At 42.7% G+C, this 16,185-nt stretch overlaps 1 protein-coding gene across 4 annotated transcripts; it reads left to right on the forward strand.

The window, feature by feature from the left end:
- The first annotated feature begins 3,546 nt into the window (after positions 1-3,546).
- Positions 3,547-15,870, forward strand: LOC106613473 (guanine nucleotide-binding protein subunit alpha-11). 4 transcript variants are annotated; one of them, XM_045687521.1, is made up of 8 exons: positions 3,547-4,010; positions 4,457-4,610; positions 6,437-6,621; positions 6,835-6,989; positions 8,312-8,440; positions 11,451-11,580; positions 12,230-12,386; positions 13,470-15,870. In XM_045687521.1, exons 1-8 carry the CDS (start codon positions 3,975-3,977, stop codon positions 13,673-13,675), a joined length of 1,152 nt encoding a protein of 383 aa, XP_045543477.1. In that variant the 5' UTR covers positions 3,547-3,974; the 3' UTR covers positions 13,676-15,870. The 4 variants fall into 4 exon arrangements, with proteins under 4 accessions (XP_045543477.1, XP_045543479.1, XP_045543478.1 ...); XM_045687523.1 differs by having other exon boundaries at positions 3,553-4,010; positions 4,453-4,610; XM_045687522.1 differs by having other exon boundaries at positions 3,560-4,010; positions 12,233-12,386.
- The last annotated feature ends 315 nt before the right edge of the window (positions 15,871-16,185 follow it).

The following is a 16,185-nucleotide window of genomic DNA, read 5'->3' on the forward strand; positions in this document are numbered from 1 at the left end:
TCAACGACGCAGAGGCCGGTTGAGAGCACATCGGCCGAAATACGTCAGCAGACCAGTCGTGATGGATCGGCGAGGCTCTGTGTCGACAGAAGGTCCAGGCCAATTGGCAAGAGAAGTGTTGTAGTTGGTGTACTTCGTTTTCTAGCCGGGGGAATGGGCCTAGCTCGAGGCTAACTGGTGCTTGCTTCTGGACAAGGGCGATAGCCACTCGATAGCAGCTAGCTAGCTGCGATGATCCGGTGAAATGGTCCAGAGCTTGCGGCAGGAATCCGGTGATTTAGTGGGGGAAAAAACAGTCCGATATACTCCGGGCTGATATCACGCTGTGCAGATGTGCTGGTGTCTGTGCTAAAGGTAAAGACTGCTAGCAGTGGCTAACAATGACTAAATAGCTAGTAGCTAATTAGCTGGCTGGCTTCTGAAGGCTAGCTTCTGATGGAGGTTCTGGTTATAAGGTCTAAAATAAAATAGCAGATCTGTACCACGTTGTGTGAGGCGGGTTGCAGGAAGGTATATTTAATTCGAAAATGGAAAAAGAGATTGAAATGTATACAGAAAAAATGAAAAAAGCTGAATATTTACACGGGACAATAATGGGACAAAAACAAACACATCCAACTGCGACGCCATCTTGGAATATTACTTGATGTAGCAACGTGCATGAATGATTGATTGATTTCAGTGTGTGTCACACACACATGTCCATTATCTTTATTTGACAACAATCCTCTTACTTTTTTGCAGCGTAGAATTTACCCACTGAGCTGATTGGTGAAATGGAGCAATGCAGTTGACACTGTTGTAGGCCAATAAAGTTGAGCCAGGTGACACCATGTGGACAATTAAGGTAGTTGCACGTTTTGGGGCTCTACTTAATAGAAGCATCCTTCTATTCTAACAGACAGAGAGAGGGTGAGTGTTTGGTTTCCACCATATTGCCTTTATTTAACTGATAGTGTCAGTTCACTGATAACCTTAAAGAGGCAATCTGCATTTGCTACATCCATTTTGGGACTTTGAAATTAATGATATGTACCAATTGATTCTAGAAGAATATTACAGTATGAGCTTAGTTCATCTGTCGTATTCCACCAGAAACAAAAATATAAGCTTGTTTTATCCCAATGTTTGTAAGCAAAAAAAATGTAAACATACACTATATAGCCACAAAACATGGTTAAAACTATAATTTTGATATCATAGATGGTCAGTCCTTACAACCATAGCTCTGCCTATTCATTTTAAGTTGATACATTTCTCCAGCCCCATCCCTTAGCTTTTTACTGAAACAGGGGCATGGGGGACTCTTTATTATTGTTTCAACTGCTGATTGCCGTTTTAACGGCCCAGTGCAATCAAAAACGTGATTTGCCTATGTTTTATATATATTTCCATGTGGTTGGAATGTGGACTATTATTCCAACCAACTATGTGGTTGGAATAATACTGTGAAATTGTGAAAATTATGATAATGAAATTTTAGTGTAAAAGCGGTTTGAAAAGGCCACCTAGATTTCAGCCTGTTTTTTTGGGATGGAGTTTTGGCCTGCCTGGTAAATTAGTTAATAGACCAATAACAAAATAGTTTCAAACCTTGCTGCCAATAACGGATAGTTTTCAATTTCCCCTTCCCCGCTCAGACCTTCCCAGAGTCTTAGCAAAATTCTTGCTTGAGGTATGTTTGATTTCAATTAAAATGGTCAAAAAGAAACAAGGTACTTAACTGTCCAGAGCCTGGACAGGAAAAGGAGAGGAGAGTGGGTATGAAGTTAAGTTCAGGGAGGAGGCAGGGCCTGGTCAGTCAGTGAAATGGGAACCAGCAAGGGTTTGATGGACAACGATGGTAATGGAATACTCAGGCCTACCCTGGGAGACGGAAGGTGTGCATAATGTGGGTTGCCAGTACCGGTGGTTAGTAGACAGGCAACGTCGAGCGCCGGAGAGAAGGAACGGGAGTAGGCGTGACACACACACAATAGACATTTTATTAGGTACACCCATCTAGTACCGGGTTGTACCAATCTTTACCTCCAGAACAGCCTGCTCTATTAGGTTGAGGTCTGGGGACTGCGCAGGCCACTTAAGTAAACTGAACTCGCTGTCATGTTCCAGGTGATGTTTTTCCAGTCTTCAATTGTCCAGTGTTGGTGATCGTGTGCCCACTGGAGCCACTTCTTCTTGTTTTTAGCTGATAGGAGTGGAACCCGGTGTGATCATCTGCTGCAATAGCCCATCCGTGACAAGGATTGACGAGTTGTGAATTCCAGATGCTGTTCTGCACACGACTGTTGTATGCGCCATTACTTGCCTGTTTGAGGCCCGCTGTGTAGCTTGCACAATTCTTGCCATTCTCCTTCGACCTCTCTCATCGACTAGCTGTTTTTGCCCACAGGAATTTCGCTGGCTGGATGTTTTTTGGTTGTCACACCATTCTCTGTAAACCCTTTTAGTGGGTTTACGGAGAAAAAAGCCCAAGAGAACTGCCGTTTCTGAGATACTGGATCCGGTGCACCTGGCACCGACGATCATACTACACTCAAAGTCGCTTAGGTTACTCGTTTTGCCCATTCTAATGTTCAATCGAACAGTAACTGAATGTCTCAATGCCTGTCTGCCTGCTTTATATAGCAAGCCATGGCCACGTGACTCACTGTCTGTAGTAGCAATCCATTTTCATGAACGTGGCGATGTGAGTGTATGTTCAAACAGTATTACATTTGAAATAAAAATGCTAATATCCGTTTAAAATCCATGAATGCATTTTTATTGTTTTCACAAAATAAATGCCTTGACGTAAGTCACGGAACCTCATTCTGTCATCATCAATCTCCTCACCTGTTATTATAGTCTGTGTGGGTAAACTACACTCAATACACAGGGCGGGCAGAGGGCAACAAAGCAAAGTTGAACCACAGATAATTTGCAGTAGTAGGGTAGGGTATGGCGCTATACAATAGCAACATAGATTGCAGACAGAGGCAGGTGCAAAATCCATGAAATTGAAATAACAGATTACAATTGTTCTGTGATGAATCCTTTATAATGCCTTGTTTTATGGGACATATTGGCTACCTCATTCCATTTTCCACAGATAGGGAGGATAGGTTGGGTAGCTCCCCTGGGCCGTAGCTCATACTGCCTGAGCTGAGTTCCCTCTGGAGTTGATTCTTCCGTGCACTCTTCCCTGCCTTTTGGGTTATCGCAATTGGCACCTCATTTCTTGTATTTGGCAGAAAGAAGGGGACTTTCCTGTTACCGTCATTCCCCACCCCCTCACCATATCTCTCTTACTCCCCTCCCCTTCTCAGCAGTGGCTCACCTCACCTTGTTCCCATGGCAATGTGGAGCTCAGGCAATCCTAATATCTGAGACCTAGTGAAGAGTGCATGAAATCCCTGTGTAAAACCGGTTCTGCCTGCTGAGACAAAAGATTGACATACAGAACATTGGCGGGAGAGGAGTGACAAATAACCTACCGGTTATGCCATTCATCTCATACCAAAAACACTTTTCGAATGATTAATCTATGTCTATTGACACTTGTAAGTTATGAAATATTAGTTTGGTATATGAAAAGTATGAGTAGCTTACTCCACAAGTCTGAAAGGATGTCTATACAACCCTGTCAGATGAGGAAGGGACTTTTTCCATTCACTTCATACATTTAACATTCTCATGGGACTGGGGCAGACTGAGTGAGGGATGAACCTCAGTCGAAACTTTATCTGCTGTGAGGTAGTCCATGTCACTCAAGGCGCATTCCATAGACTGAGAGGTGTTTTCACCAAGCTACATACCCTGCATATTCTACCGAACACGTACTGTAGTAGACTTAAACAAGGATCTGCTTATGTTTGAGACAAACTGTTATTGAAACTGGGAAATACTCTGCTGTGCTTCAACGAAACTTTCATACAGTTAAACAAAATATTATAGGAACACCGGGAGAATGGACCACGCGCAACGAAAGTCTGATGTATTTGCTTTACAAGGGGTGTGACACATTGAAGGTAAATCATTTTGATAAAAATAAATACTACTTATTTGTTTTTAACTTCTTTGTTTGTTCGTGACCAGAATTTTCATGGTTTTCTGACGGAAAAGTCCCCTAATTGTGATTTAATTACCATTAATAAAAAAGGCAGTCAAAAAGTCGAGTAAAATGATTCTGCCAGCCATTTGTGTTTTTGACACTAATTTGTCTTTCAATGATATAAAGAACCAGTAAAACGTGTCGGTGCAATTATTGCACATTATGCAATGATCACGTTTTTGATTCTGAAAAAAAATATACACACTGCTCAGAAATGTATTCAGTGCTTTGTCTGCCAACATCAAAATACCTACTTTAAAAACATAGGCTAGTTCTAAAAAAAACTTTCTCACAATTACAGTATTGCGAAGCATGAGATGTATATTATACTAATTTATAAACAATTCTACCTATTTGAGTGAGTTCGACATGGCGTGCTGGCAATGGTGCCGTCGAACCTGGGTTTGTTGCCTGGACGATGAAGAAAGGAGGACCATTGCTATTGACAAGGATATTCAGAGGATTCTCCGACAGCAGAAGAACAGAGAACGCAAAGAAATCAAAGTTCTTTTACTCGGTCAGTAGCTCCATCTTCCGACTTGAAATGCATTAGGCTATGTTTATTATAGCCTACACACATGACTGACTTTTCACCCATTTAAACCAACAATGAGAACAACAAAATGATGCATTCAACAATAAAAACAAATATCTTTGAGAAAGATGCAATGCCATTTATTATTTCAGGACACCTGGACTGGGAGTGTAAAATAAATTTAGCAGGTGAGGAATGCATGAGGTATACACCTCTGTAAGTCTAGGGCCTATTTTCTGACATTGCTAAGGAAACACAAATATGTTAAGCATGTGTTGCCATGTTAACATTTGAGGATTGAGATAGATGGGGTCATGAAATACTGTACAAAATAGCCTACTCTGTCAAATAAAAACTCAATAATTTGATGAAAGGGAAATTAAAGGGGGTATGAGGCACAATAAAAGGCACTCTGGTCTAAAAAAAAAGATCTGAATGCGCCAGGGCAGTGATTGGGGGCATTGCCCTATGTAGGGTGCCGTCTTTCGGATGGGACGTTAAACGGGTGACCTGACGCTCTGTGGTCACTAAACGATCCCATGCACTTATCGTAAGAGTAGGGGTGTTGACCCTGGGGTCCTGGCTAAATTCCCAGTCTGGCCCTCACAAGCGGGGAGCCCAGCCAACAGCGAGTTGCAGTAGTCCAGACAGGAGATGTTAAGAGCCTGGATTAGGACCTGTGCCGCTTCCTGTATGAGGTAGGGTCATACCTTACAGATGTTGTAGAGCATGAACCTGCAGGAGCGAGTCACTGCTTTGATGTTTGCAGAGAATGACAGGGTGTTGTACAAGGTCACGCCAAGGTTCTTTGCACTCTGGGAGGGCGACTGTGGAGTTGCCAACCGTGATGGAGAGGTCTTTGAGCAGGCAGGCCTTCCCGTGGGAGGAGGGCAGCTCTGAGGTTGAGCTTGAGGAGAATGATTGATTGAATTTATTTGACAGTTTGTAAAATCCAAACATAAGGGCGCTCCAGCTGGTTACGCCTCCACATACAATTTAAGAAAATCATCAAGGATAACACAATAAAGCTTTACAGATTATTTCCATTGTGGTGGTGGGCCGACATCCAAGCTGAGATATCTGCCAGACACGCAGAGATGTGTGTCACCACCTGGGTGTCTGAAGGGGGAAGCAGAAAAGTAGTTGAGTGTCATCTGCATAGCAATGATAGGAGAAACCATGTGAGGATATGATAGAGCCTAGTGACTTGGTGTATATAGAGAAGAGGAGAGGGCCTAGAACCGAGCCCTGGGGGACACGAGTAGTGAGAGTGCATGGTGCAGACACAGATCCCCAGCTTCCAATTGGCTCATTCATCCCCCCTCCTCTCGCCTGTAACTATTCCACTGATTGTTGCTGTAAATGAGAATGTGTTCTCAGTCAACTTACCTTGTAAAATAAGGGTAAAAAATGGTTAGATGCAGGACAGGACAAGTCAAATGTGTGTAATAACTGTCATAACCAATTAATTACAATAAACTATCATCCTGACTTGACGGTGGCCTACATCTGTCAAACCTGTCAACTTCCTGAAAGTTTTACTTTAAGGTTAACTATGCATTCCTCTGAGGATTTTACCTGAGGACTGTATCCTCTCATAGTAGGTTTGTCACTAGGCAGATGGCTGGTATTGCTTGAAAGCATGTGTGAGGTTTTGATGAGTTGCCGAATGCTCATTGTGTAATGATGCCTCTGACTCTTCAGCGGATCAACACTTATTGTAACATTGCATTGTTTAATACAATTTTTAAAACATCCTCTGAGAAGTGTTCTCCTCTCTGACTCTCCTCTGGGCTATGTGTCCTCAGGCACAGGGGAGAGTGGGAAAACCACCTTCATCAGACAGATGAGGATCATCCATGGAAGAGGCTTCTCTGAGGAGGAAAGACAGGACTTCGCCAAGCTCATCTACCAGAACATCTTCACGGCTGTAAAAGCTATGACCCGGGCCATGATCACCCTCAGACTGCCCTATGCCTACCCAGAGAATGAGGTCAGGGTCTGGTGGCATACCGTACATACTGTTCAATCAAACTGACCTTTAACCATTAGTGAAAGGCAACCTCTGTAGCATCTATTTACCAAAACAAAACACATTATACATTGTTGTTTCTGTGTTTTTGATTGGAGAGGCTTTCACAGATTTTTCTTTGACGCCTGTGGGTCAGAGATTAGAACCAATTAAAGCCCCTCTTTCTGCCTTCAGATGTATGCCAGGTGGGTGCAGGATGTGGACACAGTGCAGGTCACCCAGCTGGACCGTGGCTTTGTGGACGCTATCCGTCATCTCTGGGCCGACCCAGGCCTCCGGGTCTGCTACAGCCGCCGCAGCGAGTATCAGTTGCTGGACTCCACAGAGTAGTGAGTAGCACCAGTCTCTCTCGCCAGGGTTGTGGGTTCGATTCCCATGGGGGACCAGTACAGAGAAAAAATTTATGAAATGTATGCATGCACTACTGTAAGTCGCTCTGGATAAGAGCGTCTGCTAAATGACTAAAATGTAAAATGTAAAATGTCTCTCTCTCTCTCTCTCTCTATCTCTGTCTTTATCTCTGTCTCTATCTCTGTCTTCATCTCTCTCTATCTCTGTCTTTATCTCTATCTCTCTCTATCTCTGTCTTTATCCCTATCTCTCTCCATCTCTGTCTCCATGGAACATATTTATTTACTAAGCATTTGCCCCCAAGTAAAATATTTGCAAAGTTTGCACCTGTTTTTTCTGTAGATGTTTTTTGCTTCCTTGGTAAAATGTAAGTATGTACATATAAAATGTTATACTTGAATAATCAAAAACAATGAAATATAAATGTTGTTTCATTCACAACACTTTGTCCCCATTGTACAGCACTGTACATTGTACACTATCCTTATCAACTGCAAAATCCATGATGTCCATTGGAGGGGGCTAGTTCACAAATAAATACACATCAAGATCTCAGCCATGTTGAAGCCACAAAACAACCATCTTATCAGGCACCATTCATTTGATTTCATGTTATAAAATACACAGCCACAATGAGGATCGTTTCTCACTTTCCACCCATTCTTGAAAGCTATCCGATAGTAAAGTTTAGTTTCCATTTTAGAATGAATTTACTAATTAAGTTCAAATATAATACATTTCTACAAAGTCAACAAGTTGACATCAGAGTAGCTAATGCATCACATTACAGAAACTGAATGGAAACGACTCATCTCAATCACTGCAATACTGTTGGACTGCTATGTGTTCCTCCAGTATCTGTCCATACTTGTCTCGCCCTTGTGTCCTCTCTCTTCTTCTCTCAGTATTTACTCAGCTAGCTCTGCGTCAGTATAGCAGCATAATAAGAAACATGCACATAGTCAGTCAACATCCAATTAATGACAGGGTGTATCAACAAAAGCCATGAAAACAATAATCCCAACACAGTGGTAAAGACTCCATTTCCCGTTGTCTAATTTCCCAGCTCAATTCATTCTGCAAAACTACATTTGTGTTGATTGTTGTTGTATACAGTTCATATTACATGTATCATGTAAAGAACATGATAGATAGAATGAACTTGCTACTGCCATTGTCATTACCACGGGCAATTGAATTATTTCACATTTTTAACATGCTCTCTCGCTCTCTCTTTCTTTCTGTTTTTTGCTCTCTCTTTTTCCCTCTCTTTCTCTTTCTGTCTTTCTGTCCTTTTCAGTTACATGACCAATCTGGACCGCATATCTGCCCCAGACTACATCCCCACTGCTCAGGACGTGCTGCGGGTACGATTCCCCACCACCGGCATCCATGACTACTCCTTCAACGTAAAGACCATCACACTCAGGTGGCCACACTCTCACTCATATCACTCACCCAGGACTCACCCAGATCTCAAGGGAACTAATAGAACAGCATTGCTGCTGATGAAATAGTGGACTACATAGAGTTGGGAAATTTAGACAAAAGTCATATTACTATATATTGACCAATTTTGCTCAATAATGACAATTCCACGATATTTACAGTGCATTTGGAAGGTATTCAGACCCTTTGACTTTGTCCACATTTTGTTACGTTACAGCCTTTTTCTTAAAATGGATTCAATTTTTCAGTCAATCTACACACACGACGACATAAAGACAAAGCAAAACCAGGTTTTTAGAAAGGTTTGCAAATGTATTAAAAATTTAAAAAAAAGAAATTTCACACTTACATAAGTATTGAGATCCTTTACTCAGTACTTTGTTGAAGTACCTTTGGCAGCGATTACATCCTCAAGTCTTCTTGGGTATGACGCTACAAGCTTGCCACACCTATATTTTGGGAGTTCTTCTTTGCAGATCCTCTCAACCTTTGTCAGGTTGGATGGGGAGCGTCACTGCACAGCTATTTTCAGGTCTCTCCAGTGATGTCAAATCAGGTTCAAGTCCGGGCTCTGGCTGGGCCACTCAAAGACATTCAGAGGCTTGTCCCGAAGCCACTCCTGCGTTTCTTGGCTGTATGCTTAGGGTCATTGTCCTGTTGGAAGATGAACCGTCACCCCAGTCTGAGGTCCTGAGCCCTCTGGAGCAGGTTTTCATCAAGGATCTCTCTGCACTTTGCGCCGCTCATCCTTCCCTTTGACACTGACTAGTCTCCCTGCCGCTGAAAAACATCCTCACAGCATGATGCTGCCACCACCATGCTTCACCGTAGGGATGGTGCCAGGTTTCCTCCAGACGTGACGCTTGGCATTCAGGTCAAAGAGTTCACTCTTGGTTTCATCAGACCAGATAATCTCCTAGCTGGCTGTCATGTGCCTTTTACTGAGTAGTGGCTTCTGTCTGATCACTCTACCATAAAGGCCTGATTGGTGGAGTGCTGCAGAGATGGTTGTCCTTCTGGAAGGTTCCCCCATCTCCACAGAGAAACTCTGGAGCACTGTCAGAGTGACCATCGGGTTATTGGTCACCTCCCTGACCAAGGCCTTTTCCCCCCAATTGCTCAGTTTGGCCGGGCGGCCAGCTCTGGAAAAGTCTTGGTGGTTCCAAACTTCTTCCATTTCAGAATGATGGAGGTCACTGTGTTCTTGGGGACCTTCATGCTGGAGACATTTTTTGGTACCCTTCCCCAGATCTGTGCCTCGACACAATCCTGTCTCGGAGCTCTACCGACAATTCCTTCGACCTCATGGCTTGGTTTTTGCTCTGACATGCACTGTCAACTGTGGGACCTTATATAGACAGGTTTGTGCCTTTCCAAATCATGTCCAATCAATTGAATTTACCACAGATGGATCAAGTTGTAGAAACATCTCAAGGATGATCAATGGAAACAGGATGCACCTGATCTCAGAGAAAAGGGTCTGAATACTTATGTACATAAAAAGAGGTCTGAATACTTTCCAAATGCACTGTATATATATTTTTTTAATGTACAGTTACTTTCCATTAGTGGCAGGGCTCTAGACTTACTTCTTCCAGTGCCATTAAGAAGTAAGAAAATAAAGAAGTTTGATATTTTATCTAACATGTCAAATAGCATCCAGAATTAAGCATTTTTGTGCATATTGGCCTTTAGGCTATAGCCTATTCTACAGTGGAAACTCAAAACACCTTAGCTAAATAGCTAATTCTGAATATGATATTGTTATTAGATAGTCATGTAATTGATGAAGCTTTTATAGGCTACTTGATCTATTCAATACCGCAAATGCAACATACTCTGTTTGTAAAGTGCTATAATTTCCTCAATATTGAGAGTTGAGAAATAATTGTTATACTCACAGAAAGCGGAGTTTCCCCTCTATTTAACTACATTTTTACTGTAGTTGTTTTAAAAACTTTGCTTTCCCCCGCAACTACATTGAAATGTTGCTCAACAGTCATATATCCATGTGCTTGTCAGAATGCATCTCGCTCTTCACTCTGTGCACAAAGGTGGGAGTGGAACTGAGAGTGGAACATTAATGTACATTACCGTTGACCAAATAATGGTTTTGAGAACCCAAAAATCTGCAGGAACATTGTGTAGCCTAATCACGAAAATTACCACATAAGAAAAATTGCTTCTATAAGAGGAGGGCAGTGTCGGTGATGGTCATTTTTCAGTTTATCGTCCCAGCTCTAGGAGTAGACTATAGGCTTGCTTACAGAGATATTGTCTGACTCGACCCTTGGCTGCTTTGGACACGTTGTAATTACAATCACATACAATCACAATTGGCATTATACAGAAAACTTCCTGAGAACTCACTCATTTCTTTTTGTGCTTTTGAACATGTCCATGCAATTGTTTCTTAAGAGACCTTTGTATTATTAACATCAACGTTCCAGCTATGTTCAGGTGGGGAGTTTTTCTCCTCTATTGTGAAAAGTTGGACTGTAATTTGTCTCTGTAATCGGGCAGGCAGAATACAGTGGGATAGAAATGGTGAGGTATCAATTACGGTCTTTTTTAGAGCCAAATGCTCTGTGAGGCTCATTTGCATGGGGACTTGGAAACTGAACCAGGTTTGATGTGTGACAGCAGGAGAGAGAAGAGAGGAGTCTGGGTATACACCGGGGGATATGACAGCCTCTCTCACAGTGTTAGCTACACATCTATAGAGTACAGTCACTCCTAGCTCATTAACAACTCTGACCAGCTGCCTCACCAAGACAAGGCCCCTGCCATGCGTGGCATCACAAACACCTTATTGATTAAAGGGCACAACAGTGTTTGTGTGTGTGTGTGTGTGTGTGTGTGTGTGTGTGTGTGTGTGTGTGTGTGTGTGTGTGTGTGTGTGTGTGTGTGTGTGTGTGTGTGTGTGTGTGTGTGTGTTAAAAGATGCTCTAACATGTGTTTTATCATTTTCTCTCTCTCTCTACGGGTAGGATTGTGGATGTGGGTGGACAGAAGTCAGAGAGGAGAAAGTGGATCCATTGTTTTCAGGATGTGACGTCCCTCATTTTCCTGGCTTCCCTCAGCGAGTACGACCAGGTCCTGGAGGAGAGAGAGACTGATGTGAGCACCTGTCTGTCTGTCTGTCTGTCTGTCTGTCTGTCTGTCTGTCTGTCTGTCTGTCTGTCTGTCTGTCTGTCTGTCTGTCTGTCTGTCTGTCTGTCTGTCTGTCTGTCTGTCTGTCTGTCTGTCTGTCTGTCTGTCTGTCTGTCTGTCTGTCTGTCTGTCTGTCTGTCTGTCAAACAGTCAGTCAAACAGTCAGTCAGTCTATCTGTTTGTCCTCTGTGTCGTCCTTGGCCTTCAATGTAAGTCAAGGTTCTCAAGGAGTTTTTTCTGGCCATGGCCAACAGGTCTTACTGTTGCCTATCAAAACCTGCTGCCTTACCGCCATCTCTTCAATCCTCCCTCCTGACCACAATCTCTTCAATCCTCCCTCCTGACCACAATCTCTTCAATCCTCCCTCCTGACCACAATCTCTTCAATCCTCCCTCCTGACCACAATCTCTTCAATCCTCCCTCCTGACCACAATCTCTTCAACCCTCCCTCCTGAGCTGCTTATCTTTCCTGGACACTTTTTAGTCTCCCTCTAACCTCCATTGTGACCCTGTCCCCATCTCTCCCTCTTCTCCCCCCTCCTCTCCCCCTTCACTCCCTCTCCCCCTTCTCTCCCCCTCTCCCTCCCCTCTCCCCCTCATCCCCCTCCCTCCCAGCAGAAGCGTATGGATGAGAGTTTGGCTTTGTTCTACACCACCATCCACTCCCCCTGGTTCCTCAACACCTCCATCATCCTCTTTCTCAACAAGACAGATATCCTGGCTGACAAGATCCAGGCGTCCGACCTGCAGAAGTACTTCCCAGGGTTCACAGGTACACACACTCACTCACTCACTCACTCACTCACTCACTCACTCACTCACTCACTCACTCACTCACTCACTCACTCACTCACTCACTCACACACACACACACACACACACACACACACACACACACACACACACACACACACACACACACACACACACACACACACACACACACACACACACACACACACACACACACACACACACACACACACACACACACACACACACACACACACACACATCCCCTCACATTGAGCTGGTAGATAATAGGCAGTGTGATGATGGATGTAAACCTATTGAGCCACATCCTTTGGTGTTTCATTTTTCTTTCTCAAACCATTAGAGATCTAGCTAACTGTTGCTTCTGGTTGGAATAACAAAGACCTCATTTTAGAAAGTAATTTCAAACCTAGTGAGGTTTCAATTTCTTTGGGTGAGTTCTCACATGAATACATAACCATGCTGGCTATAGCAAAACCAGTAAACATAATGTTTTTTGAGTACCATTTATTCTTGTTTCAGCAAACGTTGAATGTGTGATTGATTTCATGTTACTTCCAGGTGTATGGCGTGGGTACATAGTTTACTAACAATGTGCCTACACTGATGTGGAAGGAAGGTAGCAGAGCCTCTCTAGAGCTTCCCCACCTACCTACACATCAGCTCCACGCACCCTGTCTCCCCCAGCCTGTTGCTCATGGCAACCATAAATACCCTGCTCTTTGCATCACTAAGCGATCACTCCAGGTGTCTGTGGCGGGGGGTTGGGGAGACATTGTTCTTTCCTTCATAAAGTCTGAAATTATTAGTATAGATTCATTCATATTGGCCGATCGATGTACAGTTGCCATTTAAACGTTTTGCTAAATGGTAACATTGTGTGATGGCTGCAATACTACATGAAAATCATTCAATATGTTCTATCCATTGCTTGTAATTTTTGTTTCTAATGGCCTCTCATTTCTCTCTACCATATTCTCACATCTCCTGACCTCTTCTCTCCCTTCTCTCACTCTCCTCCTTTGCTGTGGTTGTCTCCATCTCTTTCCTGTCCCTTGTCCTCCTCACCCCACACATGAAGGAAAGCGACGTGACGCTCAGGATGCTATGAAGTACATCCAGAAGATGTATGAGCAGCAGGCTCAAAGCCGGGACAAGAAGGAAGATAGCAAGACGCTGTACCCCCACTTCACCTGCGCCACCGACACCAACAACATCCGCAAAGTGTTCAGTGACGTCAAGGACACGGTGCTCCTCAAGTCCCTCATGGAGTTTGGGGTGATCTGAGGGCCTGGGGACCCGGCTACCTATGGGGCTACACTCAACCAACAACCACTCAGGGCAGAAGAGGCTCTCCCTCCGTCCCTCCCTTGCTCACTTTTCTCCTCTCTCTCAATCTCAGCTCCAGTGGGGATGCTCTCGGGCCAAACTTTCTTATTGCAGGAAGGAATCTCTCCCTGGAGAGCAGAACAGAATGGAGCGACTCCTATGACTCCTGTATCACAAACCTGTTTTACACACACACACCTCTATTGCTGTTTGGGGTTTTAGGCTGGGTTTCTGTACAGCACTTTGAGATATCAGCTGATGTAAGAAGGGCTATATAAATACATTTGATTTGATTTGATTACTAGCTGGCAGGCATGCTGCTGCTGTTAAAGCTGAAATGTATTACAATATCTCATTAAATTCCTAGGACCCTGTTAGGACTGCTATTAGGTGGCTCAGAGAGGCCAGTTAAAACGAACGCCTGGCGTCGCGGGTGGTTCAAGTCTTGTCACTGTCTGATAGCTCTAAAAATCAACATGCAGTTATGATGTGAATGGTTGTAGGCTTTAGGCTACGGTAGGGCTTTGATTTGAGCAGTGGAGGTTTTGGGGCTTCGCTGCAGAGTGGCATCAAAGGTTACACAGCAAAACAAGGATTTAATCATTGTGTCAAGACTATAAACAACAACTCATTATTCATAGTTGGCTTGCCCTTTTACTCTGGTACCCTATCAATATTTATGTTCAGTCAATATTTAGTTTAGCAGGCTCAGGCTGTGCTGAACTTGTTTCAGGTTCAGTAGCATTTGATATTGGATTCTATATTGGTGTAATTTAAGCGATATGGCCTCTATAAATATGAGTGAGTGGAGCAGGATGGAGTCTGTCAGATAATACAGGTGATAATATTCTGACCTGTGTGCGTCACTAAAGCAGATGAGTGTGTCGTGTCAGTGGAAAGGACTTCAAAGTCAGATTAAAACCTCTTCCATTAAATTGAAGTCAGTAATTAGAAATTGCAGGCATGGATCATACAATATGCATCGAATTTATTAAGGTTTGAGAAGATTGCTTTGCTGCTGTGTGAAGAACGTATTTTTGTTTTGTCAAAACATTTTTTGGTAAAGGACTTGGATCTGAATGTGCAACTAATGTATAGCTATATTTATTTGTAGAACTGAACATAGGCTCTGCTACCTGATGTGATGAATTATTAATTGTATTCAGCTTATTTTGTTATATTAGACCACCTCATTAACAGCTAGTGTGACAGGAAGTGATGCACTGTATGTATTACAGACTAATATTGGGAGAACTCTTATTTGGTACAAATATTTTGTATAGATTTGGGAAGAATTTGGGGAAATATTTTCTAATTGAAGTTATGTTTTGAAAAAGATTCTGTTTATGTTGTGTGTTTATGTTTTTCTTCAGGCTATGGTACTTATTGGAAATATACACTTGTGTAAACGTGTGTAGTGCTGCATAGCTTGTCTTGTTGATATACTCTAGCTTCCTGTCACTCAGCACTCCAAGGAAGAGTGGCTTAGCTTGCCTTGCTTTGGCTGCTGTTTTCATCCTCTGTTCTTCAAATAGTTATATAGGATCTTTAACCTGCTGTTTATTATTTCAATAAACCCCTGTGTGTGCTTATAGAGAACCAGAGAACCTGTAAGGACAGGAGTGTGGGTCAACAAACAGACAGTTGACTTTGGCAAAAGAACTCAGGACCTCAGCCATGAAAGCCAGCTTGTCTGTTAGTAGATTTCATGAAGGAGGAAATGAGCACTTGTTTTTATATATTTTACGGCACACACTGATTGTTGACTTCTTCATACCGTAACCGTATCTTATGTTCTTCAATGTCCCATTGTTATTATCTGCTTCTCTCGATGGTTGCTTACGTACTGCAATAGTGCAAGTCTGCCACTAAAACAAAAAGTAATCACGGGTGGAAAGTCTTATGACTACTTATGTAACGCGTATCAGAGTTCTGATTTGTTATTGTAACACCACTATACAATGTCACAACAATACCTTGGTAAATAAGCCTGTGGCACAGATACAATATCTATGTACACACATAACCAAATAATGTATCACTATATACAGTGTACTCGGAAAGTATTCAGACCCCTTGACTTTTTCCAAATGTTGCTACGTTATAGCCTTATTCTAAAATGTATCAAATAAACAATGTCTCTCATCAAGCTACACAATGTACCCCATAATGACAAAGCGAAAACAGGTTTTTAGAAATGTTTGCAAAAAATAAATACAAATATAACAGAAATACCTTATTTACGTAAGTATTCAGACCCTTTGCTATGGTACTCGAAATTGAGCTCAGACGCATCCTGTTTCCATTGATCATCCTTGAGATGTTTCTACAACTTGATTGGAGTCCACCTGGGGTAAATTCAATTAATTAGACATGATTTGGAAAGGCACAAACCTGTCTTATAAGGTCCCACAGTTGACAGTGCATGTCAGAGCAAAAACCAAGCCATGAGGTTGAAGGAATTGTCC

Source organism: Salmo salar, chromosome ssa10 (genome assembly GCF_905237065.1).
Source record: "Salmo salar chromosome ssa10, Ssal_v3.1, whole genome shotgun sequence".
In the NCBI taxonomy this organism is placed as follows: domain Eukaryota; kingdom Metazoa; phylum Chordata; class Actinopteri; order Salmoniformes; family Salmonidae; genus Salmo; species Salmo salar.

Coding starts and splice junctions, on each gene's coding strand:
- LOC106613473 (XM_045687521.1), top strand. CDS start 3,975: ATGTATTTGCTTTACAAGGGGTGTGACACATTGAAG. Junction 4,611..6,436: donor AATCAAAGTTCTTTTACTCG/GTCAGTAGCTCC, acceptor ATGTGTCCTCAG/GCACAGGGGAGAGTGGGAAA. Junction 11,581..12,229: donor TGGAGGAGAGAGAGACTGAT/GTGAGCACCTGT, acceptor CCTCCCTCCCAG/CAGAAGCGTATGGATGAGAG.